This window comes from Antedon mediterranea, chromosome 5, assembly GCF_964355755.1.
Source record: "Antedon mediterranea chromosome 5, ecAntMedi1.1, whole genome shotgun sequence".
NCBI classification, from domain to species: Eukaryota; Metazoa; Echinodermata; class Crinoidea; order Comatulida; family Antedonidae; genus Antedon; species Antedon mediterranea.
Window position 1 is genome coordinate 21,012,787 of NC_092674.1, and position 21,881 is coordinate 21,034,667.

The window sequence follows — 21,881 nt, forward strand, 5'->3', positions numbered from 1 at the left end:
GGTACATCAAGGTATTACAATGGATAGCTTATCATCTGGACTACTTTAAAATGTAAATTACAATTTTGCCATTTTAAGATTATATACTTATAGATAATAGGTTTTTTTTTAGTAGGCCTACCGTAGAAAGCATACACCTGTTTGGTGACAGTTTATGATTTTTATTTTCCATGCTATAATGACATGCTTTTGCCTTCCCTTCAATTGTTTGTCTTTTTTATTTTATATTTTGTAAATGTATTTTATTTGCCTGAATAAATAACAATAACACTAAATGGAACTCTATTCCAACCTTCTCTATTTCCGTATACAAAATTGCAATCAGTTATATAATAATTTAAATTAAAAACACATATAATACAGGCAATAAAACATATAAATATACATTGACGAAATGATTAAAATTAAAATCAATTTCTAAATACGTCGTCGATATTACAAATCTTAAAAAATCTACGAAATTCATCAAAATTACCATATGAATGAATGAATGAAAAGGTATCATTAATTAAAATTACTATTTTTTTAAATTATCAAGATTACCGCACGGAAGATAAATTATTGTAATTGTTATTCATTAGCATGCATGCACACAGTCGTACCATGCTATAGGGCATTTTATATATATATATATATATATATATATATATATATATATATATATATCGATTCGATATAATAGTGTTGACTTTCTTTACAAATATTCCCTTTCATCTGTAACAAACATCTTTCTTCAGTGTCAGACAAACAAAAACGGCATTTCTTAACGTCCTGGGAAATCCAAGAAACTAGATGTATGTATGATAACATAATAAGTTCGCAGAAAGAAGGTCTTTCTGCTTCAACATAAATCAATGAAAGAGAAATATTGAAGTTTATACAATATAATGGATACGAGTGATTAACAGCGTCCTATTTCAATACAAACAAAATATTTAAATACATATAGGTCTAGGCACTTATCTGTGAATTAATTATTAGATATTTATTATTGTTCGTGGAAATCAATCAACCATTGATTCAATTGCATACATCGTTAATAAAGTACAAAACTAAACAGACATAGAGAAACCATCACACCACAATTTAATTAGTACAGACTGTTATAACGATGCAATAAAAACGTTTGCCAACAATAGTTTAATTATAGATTGTGTAATTAAATTAAACTTACAAAATTTAAACATCTAAAATATCTGTTTAAACGAATTAGACTACACAACAATGGGTTCCAAAGATAGGTCATTAGATCTTTTGTATTTGATATTGCTTGATCAGTTGTTGTTAGTTCCATGTTGATCACGAATGTAAATATTATGTGTGTATTGTTTTGCTTGTGTTTTTCTGCCAAGAAAACCAATATCATTGTACTATGTATGAATGACTTAATAAATTGAATCTGAATCTGAGGTAAATTGTACATAATACTTGTTGTAGTAATAATCAGGTTAGAAGTAAAACAATTACTGTCTCTCATAATGATCCCTAAATGAACATAAACATAAGCAACAGAAAGGAGGCTCGTTACGTCCAGTTCCTTGTCAGTGTAAGACGTAATATTGGCTTATGAAACATACTTTAATGAGTAAATTAGATGACAGTACTATTATCTAATTTTGTTTACAGAACCACTTCTGCTTAGTCGGTTAAAGATTATTGCTATAATGTTTTTCTTTGGCAATTGCACGTAATTTGGCAGCTTCTTTTCGTCCACATTCTGACACCATTTGTGTCAGAATTCCGTTTTCTTTCTGCATTAAAAGAAACGGATTATCGAATTCAACAATGCGGCCTTGATCTAGAATCTATGGAATAAACAAAATAAAAATGTATTATCATTTGGAAACGGCGGCAAGAATGTCGAGTCGCGTCAAGTGGTTAAGAAAGAGATAAATACGCATTTGACCAAGGTTTAGTTCTGGCCTCAGAATGTGTCTTCTAGGAATATGGACTTTTAAATTAAAAAAATTGCAGACAAACGAATGAGCACTGATTATTAACGGCAGATGTATGACATGAATATTGCTGTGTAAATCTTCCACGGAAATACAGTATTGCAATTGGATTATTTGAGGAAAACACTTACTAAAATACGATCAGAGTCCATGATTGTGTTAAGTCGATGGGCAATAGTTAAAACTGTACACTGATTAAATTTCTTACGAATGGTATATTGAATAAGTTTGTCAGTTCTGCAAGAAAAAAAAATAATAATATCAAAAACTATAACACGTTTAAAATTTAAACTCAAACTCAACATGTCAATTGGTATGTAAATCTTGTTATTCTTTGATTATAATAACATAATATAATAACAGGATTTTTATAGCGCACATACCACTCAAGAGTGCTCAAGGCGCATAAACTACCTTTTGAGTGAAATGTTTGGTATTTTATATATCCGATATTTTATGTTCAACTTCAATTTTTTGTTATAGGCCTATAATGAATTGCGATAATAAAGTTCAAGTATTTGGAATTTAGGACTACGGTTTCACTTTTATTCAATAGTGGAGGTGAATTATTATTAGTTGAAATGAGATTTGAAATTTTCACTTCGCAGGACTATGGCAATACATTACTGCTACACAATTTTAAGATTTCGTTGTAAACAAAAATTCAGGTGCATTAACCTATATTACTGTTAGTATAGCTGCAGCTAATTACTGCTGTAGTTATTAGATAATTGGTTATATTATTTTTATAATCCTAATTTTGATTTAATATTGGAGGTTTTTTAATCAAAATAAATATATGCATTAGTTTGCAACCTTGTTATCCCATAATAACAATTATATTTGTTTATATAAAAGACATTAATACAGGTTATTACAAATATGATTATTTACAGTGGAGTGAACTGGTGTAGTTATTATTATCTTTCTGAATATATCTTAAACCAGTCGACTACCAAACTCCTCCTTTTTTTAAAGAAGTAATACCCCTAATTTTAGAAATCTCTGTACCGTACCGATGTACAATATACATAATATCCAGGTACCGTACAATCTTGTGAAAAGGAACCCCCTCCCCCTCGCTCCTCTTTGATCTGCAAAAGTAAATTCAATGGGATTCTTTTTAATATTATTATAGCATATTTTCGAGATAGACTATTTGAATCTCAAACCGGGCGTCAACTCATTTTGATTTTAGTATGAAAGGGGTATAAGGTGCGATCGACTTTCGTACATTCATTTTACAGTTTAACAAGGCTATGTATAGCTGCAGTCGCGTAAGCAAATTTGAGTTAGAAAATTTACCGACCGACCGACATAGTAAACTATAGAGTCGCGTTGTTGTACACGACTAAAAACACCCAATATTAATATAAAAAAAAACAAGAAGCCCATGGGCTTCATTACGGTATAAATTACAAATTGTTTTGTCTGCTCACCTGATATCGACATTAGCGGTAGCTTCGTCAATAATTAAAATTCTAGTTTGTCTGAGTATTGCACGAGCCAAACACAACAGTTGCCGTTGACCGACGCTGAGGTTTGTTCCACCTTCTGTAATTTGAGTGTCCATTTTTTCATAAAACTGTGAAACTGTTGTTTTAAGTTTAACCTAAAGTTAGAGAGGGAGAAATACATGATCAACTTAAACCAACTTTTCCATAACATTAAACGGTAATATTAACGTTATTATATAATGAAGAGTAATGGTAGTCTGCAGTTGTTGGAACAGTATTTGTTTGTGATATTGTCATGTACTAAACCAAATGGCTGAATATTGAACAAGGCCAACAGCCATAAGTCGCGTGCTCTCAGAAAAAAATGAACTTTCAAAAAGTAATGTACTTTAAACTTTTCTGTACATCAAAACAGTTCATAAAGTACAGACAAACGTAAAGTGATACCCGACAGACCGACCGACCGACAGACCGACTGACATAGTGAACTATAGAGTCGCTTGCACGCTTAAAAACGAAATGAAACGCTTCTATTGGGCCGTTGCATCATGAGACAAACTTTTAGTCGCGGGGGATACGCATAAGGTAAAAACAAACGACCGATAGAGGGCTCACTACTTTTTGACGTGGATGTAAACATCATATTCATACTCGTCTTCTATTTAAAAACAAGGAACAACTTTAACTCCAGTTAATAATGGCTCTCCAATCACTCCTTCTCATAAACACAGCAAATGGAGATGATAGAAACGCTTGCTTCTGCAACAGCATAATTCAAGTTCTACGAAGAACTTACTCAATTAGAAACCACCATATTGTGCAAGCTATGACTAGTCATTCTCTCAAATGTGAATTGAAAGATATTTTTCTTGCTCAACAAACTTCACAAATAAAAAGTGCTGCTAAAACTCCAACGACCACCTAAATATTGATGGATATTATCTGCACTTAACCAATCGTGGAAAAGGAAAAGAAATTGCTACCTATTTCAAGAAAGGTTTTTATCTTTGTGAAGACTTGTAATAAAGACTTTGTTTATGTAGAGCATTGTGTGTATATGTTTTTATCTCGTGAACGGATTGCCACCTTTAAGAAGGATAGTGATTGAATTTGCTTATGGCTATCCTTGGCAATTTGCCTAAATATATAAAATAAATAAATAAAAAGTAAACAAAACAAATTATTTCAAATGACGAAATGTTCAAGTAGATATATGCATGTGATAAACGTGTACAGGTCTCAAAATGCTTCCTCTGCTGAGTTTTTACAGCATTTAGACTCACTCATTGATGATTGGGAACAGTGTTATATTGTAGGTGATTCAACATTGATATCTTACGTACTGTACACCTCATTGTAACCTGGATCCTCTCAAAAGGTTTCAGTCAGTCTGTGCAATATCCAACCCATGAAAAAGGTGGACTTATTGATCATGTTTACATCAGATCAGAGAGAGGCTTTGCACTCTTTACACATTGGCCTTACTACTCTGACCATGCTGCAAACTGTCTTGTTTTGCATGAATAAAATGTTATATAATATATAAACTTTGCTCTTGCTGTTTCTTGTTTTGCATGAATAAAATGTTATATAATATATAAACTTTGCTCTTGCTGTTTCTTGCTGTTGTTTTTGCTCTTTTAATAAACAAGCACAGTGAACTCTTTTCTGTTAGGAAGCTTAGATAGAATATTAAATGACACAACAGCTCGTTAATAACTTAGAACAACTTAGAAATGTAATGCCTTAGAAAAAGTATCAGAAATGTACATAAGTCGTATAAAACCTGTTAGTGGCGGTAATTATCGCTGTTGGTTTCGATTGAATAAAATAAAATTTAAAAAAAATAAGATAAATGTACAGAAGTCTCAGAAATGTACAGAAGTCTCAGAAAGTACTTTAAAACTTGTCTGTACATGAAAACAGTTCACAAAGTACAGAAAAGGCGATAAAACGCAAAGTGATACCGGACCGACCGACAGACCGACCGACCGACCGACATAGTTAAAACTTGTCTGTACATCAAAACAGTTCAAAAAGTACAGAAAAAGCGATAAAACGCAAATTTATACCGGACCGACCAACCGACCGACAGACAGACCGACCGACATAGTTAAAACTTGTCTGTACATCAAAACAGTTAAAAAAGTACAGAAAAGCCATAAAACGTATAGTGATACCGGACCGACAGACAGACCGACAGACCGACCGACCGACATAGTGAACTATTGAGTCGCGTCCACGCGACTAAAAACGAAATTTTGTTATGATTTCAAAATATTGATTTACAGAATTTTTAACACCATCAGGTAAAAAAACTTTATCCAAAATAAAATTTTCTCAACAGTAAGCAATTCAAAATAAACAAAATTAATAAACTAAGCATAGAATAAAATTTGACCTAAACTGCACTCAAAAATACTTAATAAATCGAACAAAGCTATAAAAATGTCTGAGAAACTGTTAAGTTACTTTGATTAAACAAAACTTAGATAATTAATTAGCAAACCTCTTCTAATGCTTTCCAAAGATCTGTTTCGGTATGCTCTTCAAATGGATCTAGATTCTTTCTAAGCGATCCAGTAAATATTACAGGATCCTAACATAAAGTTGGAAATACAGAATATAAATTTATATTGATAGAAGTCTTTCCAAAAAGACACAGTAAATAACATTTTTACAATTACGATTACTAATTTTGTACTTGTGTATCTTTTAGTTACAAAATGTAATATTTTAGGAAAGATACCTGAGGTATGATTGAAATATTTTTTCGAAGGTTATGCAATCCAAGTTCCTTGATTGATACTCCATCTATTAAAATCTTTCCTGTGGGTTCAGCCAATCGCAACAGAGCGGTCATCAAAGAACTTTTCCCCGCACCAGTTCGTCCCGCCACACCGACCTGCAACAATGTTTTACACGAAGAACGGAAAATTGTAGATTTTAAGTACAAATGGGGTACGCATAAAACGAAAAATGTACAACATATACAAACATGTTTTTGCGTATAAATAGACTAAAATGTCATTCTATTAAGGGTTTATAGACGTACATATATGTAAAACATGTGAACATTCTTAGTTTAATAAGTATAAATAATCACAGCGTTTGATATCGTATGCCTACCTACCTTTTCTCTCGCTTTTATGCAGCAATGAACATTTTTCAATACAGTTGGCCCGCCATCATAGTACGCCAGCGATACATCTTCAAAAGTTATTAGTCCATCTTTAGGCCAATCCGATGCTGGTTTCAAGTTTGATTCCAGTGGAGCTTCAGGCGCAACATCAGTGAACTCAATTACTCTTTCAGTAGAAGTCATCTAAAATAGTCGGAATACAAAAGTATAAACATTAGTGTGATGTACCTAAATATGGTAGTGATATGCCATCATCTTGATGTCCATATAATATGGGCAAATCACATTTTTTGTTTGTTATCACTTAAGGTTTAATAGTGTTGATAGAGCTGCACGATGAATACACATATTCAATTCAATTCAAAAAGACATTTATTTATAAAGGAGAATATTATAGAGGCATGTTATTTATAGGAAAATCACTAATTATGAGATAGCTTTAAAATAAAACTAAATCTGAAAGAAGTTGTTAAACAGTAAAATTTGCTAATTATATTACGATTATGAATAATATTTTTATTTATTCAGGTATAATAAATGTTTCATAAATATTAAATCGATAAATTAGACCAATTCGGCCTGGACGGTACTTCCAGGATAATTCGTGAAATAAATAAGCAAGTCAGGTTGATTGATTTATTTAACTTTCATCGTGGTATTATTCATGTATAGAATTTAGATTGAATGCTAGATTTGCATTACAGTATTACAGTTCATGTAGTAAAAAATTGATAGAGGTTTTTGTTTTTTAAAAAACGGGTTATCAAAATGACTATAATTTGATAATGACTTAAAACAACCGATCCGTTTATTGGTTGATGACATAATAATATATATGACTTAATGGTTAATATCTTTGTGAATAAAATCTTTTACCAGGTTTTCTAACTCAGCACTTTGCCTGACTCCCCATTGGAAATCACACATTAAAGACAATGCATAGCTTAACGACAAGCCAACATATCCAGAATTTAAATTACTAGCATCTGAAAACACAAGAAAAAGAAATTATTATCGTAAATAACAAATCTGTAAGTATTCTCCTTTCACTATGACGTCTTTCAGTTGCAATATGATTGTCAATTTATAATTTGTAAAATGCTCATGTCATGTGATTCTTGAAAACGAACTAGTACATTGAAACGGTAAATGTTGATGATTTAGGGCCTATGGGGATATTTTTCTTGAGTTGGTCTGTGTGCTGAAATCATAAAGTTCATTTTATATCACTGATTTCAATTATTTACATGGAAATTTATTGCATAATATTAAAAACAGAATGAAAAAAATTAAAACCAGATAGGGTTGTCAGATAATGTCCTCCTGATTAATGTTTAATGTATTTGTTGAATATGACAATTTAATTTCACATAATCGTTATTCACTTTGACCAAAAATTGGGAGGAAAAACAAACCTGAAAAATTAAAATTTAAAAGCAAAAAAATAGTTAATGATTGACTGGAAGCCAATGGGGTTTTTTGGTTGAACTTAACCATTTATTTGTTATTTTTATATTTGAAAACATTCTTGTTTTTTTTTCTACGGATTAACTTTATTAAAACTGCAAAATGGCTTAATCAAAGTCTTTTTTTTATTAATCTTTATTTTTCATGTTTTTGGGGACAATAAATCTTTAATTGAAATACCATAACCATGATCGCTTTAAAATATTTATTACACATTGTTTGTTATCGCAACAATATTTTGAATAATAAACCTACAAACGATGAAGAAAAAGAGGCCATGACCAGGGAAAGAATAATCTACATTCATTATGGGAATATTATCAATACATACCTAGGGTTTTCATATTTGTAACATTTATTGCGTTTATTGGCGAGTATTTTGTTTTTAATGTGTTCTTATAATGAAAAGGTTGATAGTTTCAAAGTCGTCAATATCGTATTCAACCTGATCCACCTAAACTAATAATGTACGTACCAGAAAAGAGAACAGATCCAAATGTAACAACTGCAATGAAAGTCCCCAACAGCCAGTCAAGACAAATCCCAAAATACCTCGAAGAAGCTAAAAACAAATACCACGCTTGACTATGCTGGTCCTGATGACTTTCAAAAGTTTGTACAAATGACTGCTGTATTTTGAAGGCTCTAATAGTATGAAGACCATTGAGAGTGGCCGATAAATGTGAAAATGCTGGACTACGAGCTACAATACAACCAAATAAATCATCTGACAATTATAGTACATCTATTCATCAATTTGTATTATGTAATTAACAATTCACTTGCTGGTTTGATGTAAATGAAATAAATAACTGTATGCCTGTTCAAAATGTTTCAGTAATTCAAATCAATTTTTCTGATTTATAGAAAAAAACATTTATTTACGTTAGTTAGTTAAAGATGTATTGTCCCTTTGTCAAATTCCAAAAAAAATAAAAATAAAAAAATTTCGAAAAAAAGTGGGTCATTTTAATGTATTATAATAGTTATTAACTTTCACCAAAAAATAGTCAAAAAAAAAATAATTTAACTGAAATACAGACGTTTTTTGGTTAAAAAAATAACTTTAACTTTCAGTCAAAGTTTTCGATCAAAACATATCTCATAATGCAATGCGCATATTTGGCTACTCTGTATGCATAATCATAAAACTTCCTCGCGATCTGTGTGAAAACACCTTCTCAACCGTGACAAGTTGTAAACAATCCTAATTAGCATCATGCATAATGTATACTCATGGTTTGAAATCTTTGTTTACTTTGTTTTCCAGACGAAATGTAATCAAATTAATTTAGCTATTAATTACGTAAAATTGTTGTTTTTGTCTCGAATTTTCGACTTAAAGTGAATAACTTTAATACTTCTTTGATATGGCCAATTAAAATTTAGTATATTTTGACCTTAATTTTTTTTTGTGTTTCAAGAGACAATACATCTTTAAGTTAACAAAAATAAACTGAGGGACTGAGTACAGCATGACGTGCTCTCAACTCAGGCTTAATAAAACTGTTAGTAAGCTAAATTGATTAAAAGTTAGTTACTTGTTTACATACGTGTATAGATAATTGTAAAAATGCATACAAGATTAATCAAATGCACATTATTATTGCAACATTTACTTATTCCTTCCATTCGTTTTATATCACGTGATGTCTGTAAGTAGTACCTGCGCAACCATATAAAAATAATTCCAAGTGGAACAACAACAATAAAGATAAACGGGTTGAAAATAGCAACAGTAATGAGAACGCCAATAACCATCAAGGCAACCTAAAAAAGAAGGCCAGTAAGGATTATTATCATTAAGAAATTAATTTAACAGACGAATCTTACTTCTCCGCCACAATTGTTACAGAAGAGTTTAAATCACTTGTTTATTAAGACCATATTAGAGCATTGAGGTATTTTATACCTCCATGATTGGAGTAACAACTTTAGAACAGTATGAACAGATTTTTTAAACATAAAACCAAATTCGCTGTATTGTAGGCTACTGTATACAAATTGTTTAAAGATTGATTGTTTTTTTTTTAAATAATATTATTAATTTCTAAGAAATAATTAAGTGTTAAGTATAATATTACTAATTAAAAATGTCCATGTTATCCACTTTATCTGTATAATGTTGATACAAATTCATGGCAAACATCAATTCAGCTGTTAATAAACTTCATTAAGTATTCTTCAACTTACGTAAGTACGACTTTAATTTTCTACATAATTAATAAATTATAATAATAGTAATAATGTGTTTCACCTGTGCGAAATCTGCCAACGTCATTGGTAGAAGGTCATCCATATAGCCGATATCTTTAGCAAATCTATTTAGAATTCGACCTTCAAATAGAAAACGATAACATGGTTATTTTAAGTTCATAATTATTATTTGCTGCTCAAAAGTGTCAGTAGTAGAAGATCAAACAAAGTTTTAAGCAAACCCATATTTGTAATAGGCATAAACTATATGATCACATAAAAGTAAAAGTATAATTAGATTTACCCATTGTTGTTACCTAAATAACTAATATAAAAAACCACTATTAAAATGATTTAAATAATTTTAAAAAGAAACATAATAATGGCTTAATGCAATGTTTCTCTTTAGACGTTGATAATGTCTATACATGGATCGTTTAGGTTGAACGATACCAGCAATCATAAGATGTTTTGCCATTTTTAGTCGCGTGGAAGCGACTCTATAGTTCACTATGTCGGTCGGTCGGTCTGTCGGTCTGTCGGTCTGGTATCACTATGCGTTTTATCGCTTTCTGACCTTATCTTGATATCAGTTTAATATAACTAAGTCAATTTTTCACAGTATATTCCTTATGGCCAGGAATCGATGTGGTTATGTTTTCACGGTGCGCAATAAAAAACCATGAATCACAATTAAATTAAATTTGGTACTTATAAATTTCAGGGCATAAATCACCATATGGCAATACAATTACCTAAATTTATTTTCGATGAAATATGAGTACGTTTCAGGCAATTTTAAGCGTTTACAAAATTGCCATGAGTGTGCAGATTTTTGCGCGCGCACTGCGCGTTAATTGTTGTTGCGCACTCTTTTTGACCCATTTCTGTTTTCTTGACTTACTTTTCAACTCGAAATTACGTTATACGAGCACGTCAAAAGTGACAGGCTACGCACGTGTAAATTAAAAAAATATAACTGTTTTTAAACATTTCAACATTTTTAAACATGTTCAGTCTTTTCGGTCAGTTGGTAGGTTGGTCGGTCGGTCAGTAAACACTAAGCACGCGACTGCAGCCATCTATATGGCCTTGTTAAAGTATACATGCATTTACGTTTCTGAGACGTGTTTATGCATATTCTTTCCTACTAATAAGCTCATTGTCAAACATCAATTCTGGAATACATTCCATCAACAGCTCTACTTTTCCAATACTTTACGTATATTTTAATTATGTCTTAAAGAGTTTTTATGTATTTACATTACTTGGATGTGATTCAAGACAGTGTACTCTATGTTCAGGGGCAAAGGCATGCTAATAATTATACTAAGTAAAAGTGTTTAGAAAGAATGGTTTTAACTAAACGAAAATAAAACTTACCAACTGGATTGATATCGAAGAATCTGATAGGTGCACGGACTATGGCTTGGAACATTTCATTATGCAAGTTTTCCGAAGCGTTGACAGCAATTGTAAAACTCGTCAATGATCCAAGAAAGTTTAATAAAATGAAGACGCCTATTAGTGCAGAATATATGTAAATGTACCAATTTGAATCGAACTCCAATGTTGATTGGTCTGCTGTCTAATGTGGGAAAAAATTAAACGTTCAAAAAAATGTATTTTCTGTATATGTCATTTAATGTCACATAATAATATAGTTATGAACTTTAAATATTTGGATCTACAAATATTAATTTACCCTTAAGGTAAATTAAAACAAAATTAAATTCATTTTTTTTAAACCGTAATGTTAAACAAAAATAGGCAAGAATCCCATCGTCTACCCAGTCTATTTAAATTGTCTTTTTATATTTTATATATTAATTTACCCTAAGGGTAAATTAAACAAAAATTGAATTCAGTTTTTTTTTAAACCGCAATGTTAAACAAAAATAGGCAAGAATCCCATTGTCTACCCAGTATATTTAAATTGTCTTTTTATAAGTGCAATACTTTTATTGTTTGTTTGTCTTTTTAAAATCACATACAAACACACACAAACCATATAATACTACAACATAATATGTTATCAAGCAATTCACTATCAGTTTTCCAATTTTTAAATATATATATATTGCTTACATAATTTGAATTAACTAAATTTAATTCTTCTTGTGCTGTTTCTTCATTAAACACCCAGTACGACAACCACCAGTCTGTTGTGTTAAGGAGAGACTGCAAACAAAGTAAGTATTGTAATGTGATAATGTAAATGAAGAATATATTATATTACATATAAGAAATTATTATAATGGAAATAGCATATTAAAGTTTATAAATGTGTTAAAATACAGTAATTTATTGTCATATTTTCTGTACGGGATGAAATCATCAAATTACGGATTGCGTTAGTGTTTGGTCAAAAGTTGGTTTCATTTACGTGATAACACTTTTAGTATTACAATATTTTAACGGTGTATCAAAAAATATACAGTACATACAATAACATAAAAACACTGAATACAACAATGTTAAAATGTCAATCAATAAAATGTTTCAATAGCGGGCAAAAGATTTGTTTTATTCAGAACTGAAAATAAAACAATACTTTTAAATTACGCATGTCTTTGATTCTATATCATTAAGTACCTGAGCTGCAACACTGATTATACAAAAAAGTAATAAAAACCAAACGGGAGCACCAGCAGTGAAATATCTCGAGTAAACGTTGGCTGAGATGTTACCAACTCGTTTGGTTTCTTGCTCGTTCTCTTCTTTAAGCTGCGTAAATAATACATTACATACATCAACGACTATAATAATAATAATAGTAACTTTATTCCAGGTACAGAGCATAATTTTAATTCATTGAAATTTTATTATATTATACAGATTATAAGACTTGACTAGAAGTATTACGAAATAATGAAACATAAGGTTTATTTTTTCCATGTTTAATTTCTTATATAAACGCAACATCTAGAAGTGTTTGACTCTCAGATAGGATTACTACTACCGTATTTATTCGAATAAACGTCCGGTGCGTTCATAGTTCAGAAGGGTTTTATTCGGGAGAGGCGTTTAATTGTTTGGATGTTATAATGGTAACATGTATAATCAAATAAATACAAAAACCAACATAATTCATATCGAGAAGTGATAAAATACATAAATATAATATATAGGCTATTGCTTGGTAAATTTATTTATTTTTATTTATTTATTTAGTTATTTTATTCCATCGAAACTAACAGCGATAATTACCGCCACTAACATGTTTGATATAAACAAAGCCAGGACTGTTTAAAGCACTTTGATTGGTCCTAACATTGATCATGGGCTTCTCAGTGTCCACCTTAACCAGAGGAAAGGCATGAACCAATACGTCTGAGGCAGATACTTGATGCAGGGACTTCCATAAGATTTCAGATGCCTAACGGGACCCCAGCTTCATATACAGCACCCGGTATTCCCAGATGGTCTCCCATCCAAGCTCCAACCAGGCCCAACGTTGCTTAACTTCAGTGATCTGACGAGAACCGGACCGTGTTTTAACGTGGTAAAGCTGTAAATTGTAGATCATGTCAATCAATGAATTCTATACAAATAGAAATGTGTTGTAAGACAATATTGCGTATGTATATATTATATGCATGTGGCGGGGCGTTTAGTCGAGGAAATAAATAAAGGCTATGTGGCGTGATGATGTTCCACGGAGGAGGGGTGGGGTATTCGAGGGAAGCATTGATTCAAAGCGGGGCGTTTATTCGAAAAAATACGGTATGTAAGTGTTTATTATATAGGGACTGAATTTTTCAAAAGTAATGTTAACAATCTACTCTCAATTCGTGAAACATCTTTTTGAAACAATTTATTGTAATCGTTTTTTAATTTAATAACAATGTATAATCTAACCTTGGGTTGTATAGATTGTAAAGAGCAGGGTGATTCACCGAGGATGTTCGTTTCTTTCGACTCATTTCGTTGTAAATTATGTGAACCAAACTCATCATGTTCAGGTTCCTGTACATTGAGCAATGAAGCAAAGTCAATCCCAGACGATTGCAGTTCATTGTAGGTTCCATATCCGGCTACTTGACCCTATATAGAGATACAGAAAAAGATCAATAAATCCTATATTAAGAATTGAATAATCATTTGTCATTGAATTGCCATTTTTATTTATTTACTTTGGAACTTTCGGAGAAAACAATATTTACTTTATTGTATTTTTGTTCGCATAATAATATGTTGAAGATTTTAATGCAACTTTCATTTATGTATAAAATAGTGTATAGCTTTCGTTTACTTTATCTTTTGTTTTTTGTTATTAATTTATTCATTTTACTCTTGAAATGTTTATTTATATATAAATATTTGACATATATACGTTTTTTAATTTTTTTTGGTGGGGGAACTAGCCTTAAGGCCCTCTAGGATAATTTAAGTTTCTCCAGATAAGTTCATTCTCTTTATTTTAAACTCCCATTTTTGTTTTTACATAGTATGTCAAGTATAGTATATCAAGTATAATAAATTGAACTTGACATATGAGTTACCATGTTTAATATATAAAAAATAATAAGGCGACACTCACGTCTTTCATAACAAGTATCTTGTCAACATTGTCTAAGTACTGAAGTTGATGAGTCACTAATATACATGCTTTGTCCTTTAATTTATTTCTAATACATCTGAATGAAAGGTAACTTTTAGTATATTAAGCAGTCCCTTTGAATAATTCCAGAAAAATTATTGTTGTAAACAATCCTAATTTGCATCATGCATAATGCATACTCGTGGTTTGAAATCTTTGCTTACTTTCGCTTGCGACGATTTTCCAGACGAAATGTAATCAAACTAATTTACCTGTTAATTACGTAAACTTGTTTTTTGCTCGAATTTTCGACTTAAAGTGAATAACTTTAATATTACTTTGATATGGCCAATTTAAATTTAGAATATGTTGACCTTCATTTTTTGTGTTTCAAGGGACAATACATCTTTAAGCAAAAATAACAATATTGAATTAATATCAGTATAACGATTGAGTATCAGTGGCTGGATATGAATGGAGATACAAAATAAGCAAAAACATAAATCAAAATATAAATTAAAACAGCAAGGAAATTAGCATTGTTACATTGGCGATTATAGTATTATAATGATATAAGTAAACAACTACATTATTAATATTTATTATTATGATATTTTATAAATATTGGTATCAATATACTGACATTATAAAACGTAGAAACGATGAAATACTAATAATCTACATACACGTTAAATAAATGTTTTCCAACGTGTGCATCCACAGCACTCAAAGGGTCATCTAAAAGATATACATCCATATCCATGTAAACAGCCCTTGCCAGTCCAATTCTTGCTTTTTGACCTCCACTAAGCTTCACTCCTCGTTCTCCAACTAGTGTTTCTTCTCTTTTTGGTAAAACCTCAAGATCCTTTAGAAGAGAATATATTGATAATATTCATTTCTCACGTAGGTTAAATAATGGCGATTTTGGATGACGCAGTCATTCATCATGGAATGTGTTTACACATTGTGACTGTCATGTGTTTGTTACAATAAATGATAAGGCAGGGTTTGAAAGATTGTGAAAAGTGATTATAAATATTGTTTAACATAAAGATCACGATGTTAGCCATAAACATAAAACTACGACAAATACATACTCATTTAAATGTACTGTACTCTATTAGAGTATGGAAACGTATACAATGATGTAACCACCACTTACTTCGTTTAATGCACATATTTTGATGACATCATCAAACTTTTTCTTATCATACGGTTTTCCAAATTCAATGTTTTCTCTAATAGTACCAGCGAAAATCCATGGTAGCTGTGACGTGTAGGCAAGCCTGGTAGGCACCATTACATCCCCTATAATGTGTGACATTTCTCCCATAATTGCCATCAACAATGAAGACTAATAAAACAAATTATAGTAATGTTGTTAATATTTGATACTGGTAATGCGGTACGTATATTTTAAGGCTTCGGTTCAGTCTGAAATGTTTGGGCTTGCGATGTTGAGAATCAGCCTTTCTCTGATGATAACCGTAGGGTAAACAGCGAGCAACGTGGCTTCACATAAATATAACATTTACAACTATTATTATTCAAGAAGAGTTTGAATATGATTGCACCTCAGTAAAATCATGCTTATAAAAATGTTTACCTTCTACTTATAAAACATCGCTTGATTCAAGATCTTACCTTTCCACAGCCTACTGGTCCTACAACTGCCAAGATTTCTCCACCTTTTACGTTCAAACTAATATTCTTTAATACCATATTATTTGCAGACATGTTGCCATCAATCTATTAAATCAAATTTAATTTAATTAATTAATTAATTTGTATTCTTCAATTAAGCATTCAAGCTATTAGGATGCCTACTAGTAAATACCTAATAGTTTTAACTAGGAAACATTAGTTACATGCAAACAATTAAAGCTCCGGGTTTGGCAATGTTTTTCTCGTGTGTAACACTTTATCAATGGTGAAATGGAGCAGTTTATGTTAGAAGTCATCAAAAGATGATAGTCTCCATGTAGGCTACTGGATTTTTTTTTAGACTAGAACAAAAACAGAATGTTTTGGAAAGTTTGGTAGTGACTAAGCACGACGATGACGCAAGTATTTGCACCTGAAAGAATCCGATCTCTGCCAATCCGAACAATTTTCACTTACGTGATTCCACGTAGCTGAAACGTTCTCAACCTTAACTTCCCCATCTCTTGAATTATGTCGATTGCTATTATCTTCTTCATTAACAAATTCTTCTAACATTAAAAATTCCTGAAGGAAAATATATTTCAGTTTTATCTTTCTTTATGTTACTAACAACTTTTAGAACGATAATGTTCCTAAGCCAAGCCGAAACAATTAAGAATAATCTAAGCCCACCATTTTTGAAAAATTATAATAAATTTTGGTCCTCGTTATTCTGTTATGAAGTTTCTTTCAAGAATAAACAATATACTTACTTTAATTCTACGCAATGATACAATTGATTCCGTTACCATCATGATACCAATTGGCAAGAACAGGCCAGCATCTAGACGTAGTACGTTGTACAGTGGAATGGCTAGATATACTTTCCTAGCTGTAAGGGCATTCCCTGCCAATGAGTAGACGACAAATGTAGCAAAACTAGCCAGGCTCGTGGTGGTAAAAAAGAATGCAAAAGTAGACCCACGAAGAAATGTACTTTTAAGTATTTTGCTGATTTCACGTCTGCAAATTATAGAATTATAACAATTTACTAACATTCCAGTCAACCAAACCAGAACTAAATAAAGAAAAACTTTTCTTAAATGTGCAGAAAATATTTTGTTTAAAAAATGCGGATCAAGAACATTATTAATGACTCAGCCATGTTACTTAGTTTTCTAAGCTACAGACAAGCACATTTAGAAAATACAGTAGGCCTAATTACTTTCTGCAATCATACACAAGCTGCGTAAATGGCTTCTCCCAAGCATACATTTTAATGACTCGCATTCCTGCAATTATTTCATTCATAAAACGTATTCTTTCATCTGTCAATTTTGCAGTTTTCTCTCTGAAAGTACAATTTATATTTTATTAAAATTGAGTTAAAGGAAAAAGATGGATTTGTCAGAAATTCATATATTGGTGTAAACTGAAGACATAAAAGTGAAGTTTACTATATTCTGAAATATACACGCAGTTAAGATACCTTGGTTATTTGTATTTAAGGCACACTTAGGATGTTTTCGTGAATAAATAAAGCATATTATTGTTATATGATATAATCATATTAAAAAACATTACATATAAATGTATATTTAATATGATATTTGTTTAGTTCAATCAATTCTCAGTAGCTGATAACATTGATGCATTTAATTTATGTTTATTTACCTGTATTTAGAGAAAAGTGCTCCAAATTTGGCTTGTATTAAAATCATCAGTAGAATAATGGATACCCCAGCAAGGCACGATGGGCCTAATTGCTGCCATAGTAAAGCTGTGACAACAACAAGTTGCAGTGGTGCTATCCAAATAAAGTGCATATAGCTGAACACCTATCATTTAACAAACATCATAACAGTAGTCAACGTTTTATTATTAGCAAATAAACATTACTATATATTAGGCCATATTGGTGAAATAACATTTAAAAGATAAAAAATTAAACTCACTTGGTCAAATCTGTTGACGTCATTGGATAACAGATTTACGGCTTGTCCAACGGTAGTCTTAGTTATTGCTATACTACTCAGCTTAAGAGCCTATAAATAAAAAAAAACTATTTTGTCGCATAATTATGGGCTAGGCAAAAGTTGGATTTACTGCTGAATGTTATTACATTGGTTTTGGGATCAACGGCTAGTGTTCTCTATTTGGCACACTTAAACCGGAAATTGCTATATGTTGTTTGTTTTAGAACAGCCACTCCCAAAAGAGGACGACTGTAGGAATGCCAGGAGGTAGCGTTCCGAATTAAGTAATTGAGTAATAGATAATAACTAATACAAAAGGTACTCACCTTTCTATATATTAGGCCGCTACATGCAACTCGAACATTCATGCCTAACAATTGGCTAAAATAGTATAACGGGTGATGTACTGCATTTGCAACAATGGTCAGGAGTACAATAACAGATGCACAAACATAGGCATCTTGGGTAGTTATATCCGATTCTACGGAAAAGTACGTGACTAGACGGCTTACAAATAGTGGCGTTACTATTTTACACACTTCCTGATAAATATAGATAAAGAGAAGTAGATAATTTTAGTGTACAAAACTGTACCAGACGACTGGTGGTTGCATAGTGGCATGTCTCAATTGGAATTAAGCATTTTAAGAAAAATACTTAGTTCAGTCGTCGTAATTTAAGTACGTAATCATTGGATTTTAAACTGGATGACATCGTAAGTGTCACTCGCCAGCATATCACACCGTCGTACTAATGCCAGCGTCCTTTTCCGGTAAACTCGTTCTAAGTTCTCATGTGGGCTTAAATTTACCACCCTCATTAAAATATCACATATCATTGGTTTATTGTAGGCCTATGCGATGTAGGCCTACTTGTAAATAAAATACCAAAACGGGAGAAATATTCTAAATGAATACTCTAAAAAATATCGTAATTTACCTCTATAGTTACCAACACGCCTGTGGAGAGAACCGTTTTCCATACGAACTGTGCTAAGGCAATATTAAGACTAGGATTTAGAACTTCATCGCCTCTCTTGTGAATCTTCTTATCCCATTCTCTAATAAAAACAAAGTGTTTATAACAAAACACTTGACACAACATGAAATATATTTTTCCTGTTCGTGGAGAATTACGATTGTTCAGTACCAACGGATAACACACCCCAGAAATAGCTTCATCCGGACAATTACTCACAGACAACTAATAAGTATAAACATTACCCCTGGACAGCCCCTTTAAGATTATTTTTAGATTTAAAAATTTCATACTGTAGTTACAGTAGTTGGATAGTATTTTCACGGTAACTTCTTCGCAGCAGCTTTCCGAGGAATTTGGCAAAACAGGAAATTGAACTTTAAAAAAATATGAATTAATAACACTTTATATAACTATACTCTTGTCTTTGTTTGAGATGGATATAATTATATTTAATCAGTAATTAGTTACGAATTAGTTTATTTCATTCAAACTACGCGTACACAACTTATTCAAAGCAACAACATTCTCTGAGCGGATTAAAACAAAAAGTATAAAAGAATACGAATGATGGTCAACAGCTTCTGAATGTTGCCAAATATTGTACTGAACCAGCACACCTCTACGTTAGTCCTTTTCCATATCATTGTGCCACACATAATCAAACAATATATATATATAAACAAACAAACGAATGAATGAATAGATCAATGAATGAATGAATGAACGAATAAATAAAAAAACCAACGAATAAATGAATAAACGAACGATTGAATGAAAAAACGAGCGAATGAACGAAAGAACAAAAGCAGGAACGAACGAATAAATTACACAAACCAACAGTGGTGTTGGTAGTCTATGAGTGAGATACCTACCTGTATAGACTCTACATATGTAGAGTCTATACAGGTAGGGGTCTCACGAAATAGACACATGAATGATGGAATGAATGAATAAATGAACGAACGAACGAACGAAAGAACGAACTAATGAAAGGAAATAATCATTCTGTATTATACAGTGTACCTTTCTAGGCAATCGGTGAGGTACTTTGTCTTGTTTTCATCAAGCAACGGGTACATATCATTCAATTCTAATGGTTTCTTGTATCCTTTCTTGAATAGAGGACCAAGCCACCTATAAACACGATTAAATGTTTGACATATTATCCAAATAAGAATGCTTGGAACTACTTTTTGAATTTCAATTTTATCTTTCACTTCAGAATATTTTACTTATGTTCAACTTTAAATCTTAAAACCCTTTATTTATCATTACGCATTGTAGATATATAATTCCTTTAGCATTCATAGTACTATACCTAATCTCACATATCATGTCTATTTAGCTATAGTTCTTTACTAAACCACAAAGCTGCCATATTTCTCGATGATATAAATTTAAAGAGGTCTAGCATAGGCCGCTGCAGTAATTAATTTTCTTAGCTGGTACCCGCTAACAAATTGCATTTGCATTTCATTTTTTTTTTGTATTTACACGATACAAGATACTGTACAATTACTTTATTGTTAAAATTAATTTCTAGATTTTGTTTTGAGTAGAATCTATACAATGTGATAAATAGTTAAACTAATTATAAACAACAAAGTTCAATTTTATAAAGTACACGTCATGTGTTGAGAATCAGAAACGGTTTATGGATATTGTTTGCTGTACCTAGCCCTTCTTTATCTGATAATGTCTAAATATAGGGATGAAGATGAGTCTTTTTGCATAAATGAGTTGAATTTAAACATATCATTCATGACTTTCACTTTTGACACGGCTTGTCTATCCAAACGCAGTGCATCTCCACATAACAACATTATCACAATTCAGTTTTTCTGTGAAGATGATTTTAATAAATATACCATGAATGAATGAATTATTTATCAAGTAACACGTGAAAATAAAACAACATTGCCTGTCACGATAAAGGGATCATTAGGGTCTATGATACAGGCGATGTGATGCTATATCACAGTATTTGCCTATGAAAACTGGATACATTTACACATAGTATGGCCTATACCGTGGTATCGGCTATATATAATCGGCTATTCAGATCGGTATAAGTCAAGAACTTTTCTGTAGTGTTCGCAATTGAAAGCTATCCTAACTAGAAATCGTATCAACAGATTGAATACATTCAAAAGAAACAATAATATAATGGCACAAAATTAATAGTGTAGGCTAGGTCTCCTTACCAAAAGAACAGCTTCGAAATCCAGTTAGCTTTGTTGTAAGGGTGTATCTCTGGCATTTTCACTTACAATTCATGAGAGCTGTACTGCAGCCTATGTATTAGTCTTACGGAACACAGTTGTACTATATTATGACCTTATAATACTAAGCATGATTAAGTGATATGTTTTACTGTTTATTGAGGTCAGACCATTATAATTTACTACTGTGTATTAATTGTTAATTATTTGCCAACTTGTTGTGTATTAAGTTGCATTGCCGTTGAGAGTACAATTTCGTGTGATTTTTTTATTGGTATTATTTCCACTTTCAACG

The 21,881-nt window shown here is 31.4% G+C and overlaps 1 protein-coding gene and 1 pseudogene across 1 annotated transcript; both read right to left on the minus strand.

Moving 5' to 3' along the window:
* Nucleotides 1-10: 10 nt before the first annotated feature.
* On the minus strand, nt 11-21,675 carry LOC140049496 (ATP-binding cassette sub-family C member 4-like). The gene is made up of 27 exons (XM_072094392.1): nt 21,569-21,675; nt 20,388-20,498; nt 19,323-19,443; nt 18,710-18,925; nt 18,363-18,452; nt 18,082-18,245; nt 17,633-17,758; nt 17,181-17,430; nt 16,885-16,992; nt 16,408-16,512; nt 15,926-16,117; nt 15,447-15,628; nt 14,761-14,857; nt 14,079-14,264; nt 12,813-12,944; nt 12,306-12,398; nt 11,601-11,805; nt 10,279-10,358; nt 9,641-9,791; nt 8,497-8,724; nt 7,431-7,540; nt 6,546-6,737; nt 6,162-6,317; nt 5,922-6,011; nt 3,395-3,567; nt 2,087-2,192; nt 11-1,805 (listed from the first exon to the last, which is right to left on the minus strand). The coding sequence occupies exons 1-27, from the start codon at nt 21,622-21,624 to the stop codon at nt 1,647-1,649; spliced, it is 3,879 nt and encodes a 1,292-aa protein (XP_071950493.1). The 5' UTR covers nt 21,625-21,675; the 3' UTR covers nt 11-1,646.
* Nucleotides 13,615-13,736, minus strand: LOC140050618 (5S ribosomal RNA; annotated as a pseudogene).
* Nucleotides 21,676-21,881: the final 206 nt, after the last annotated feature.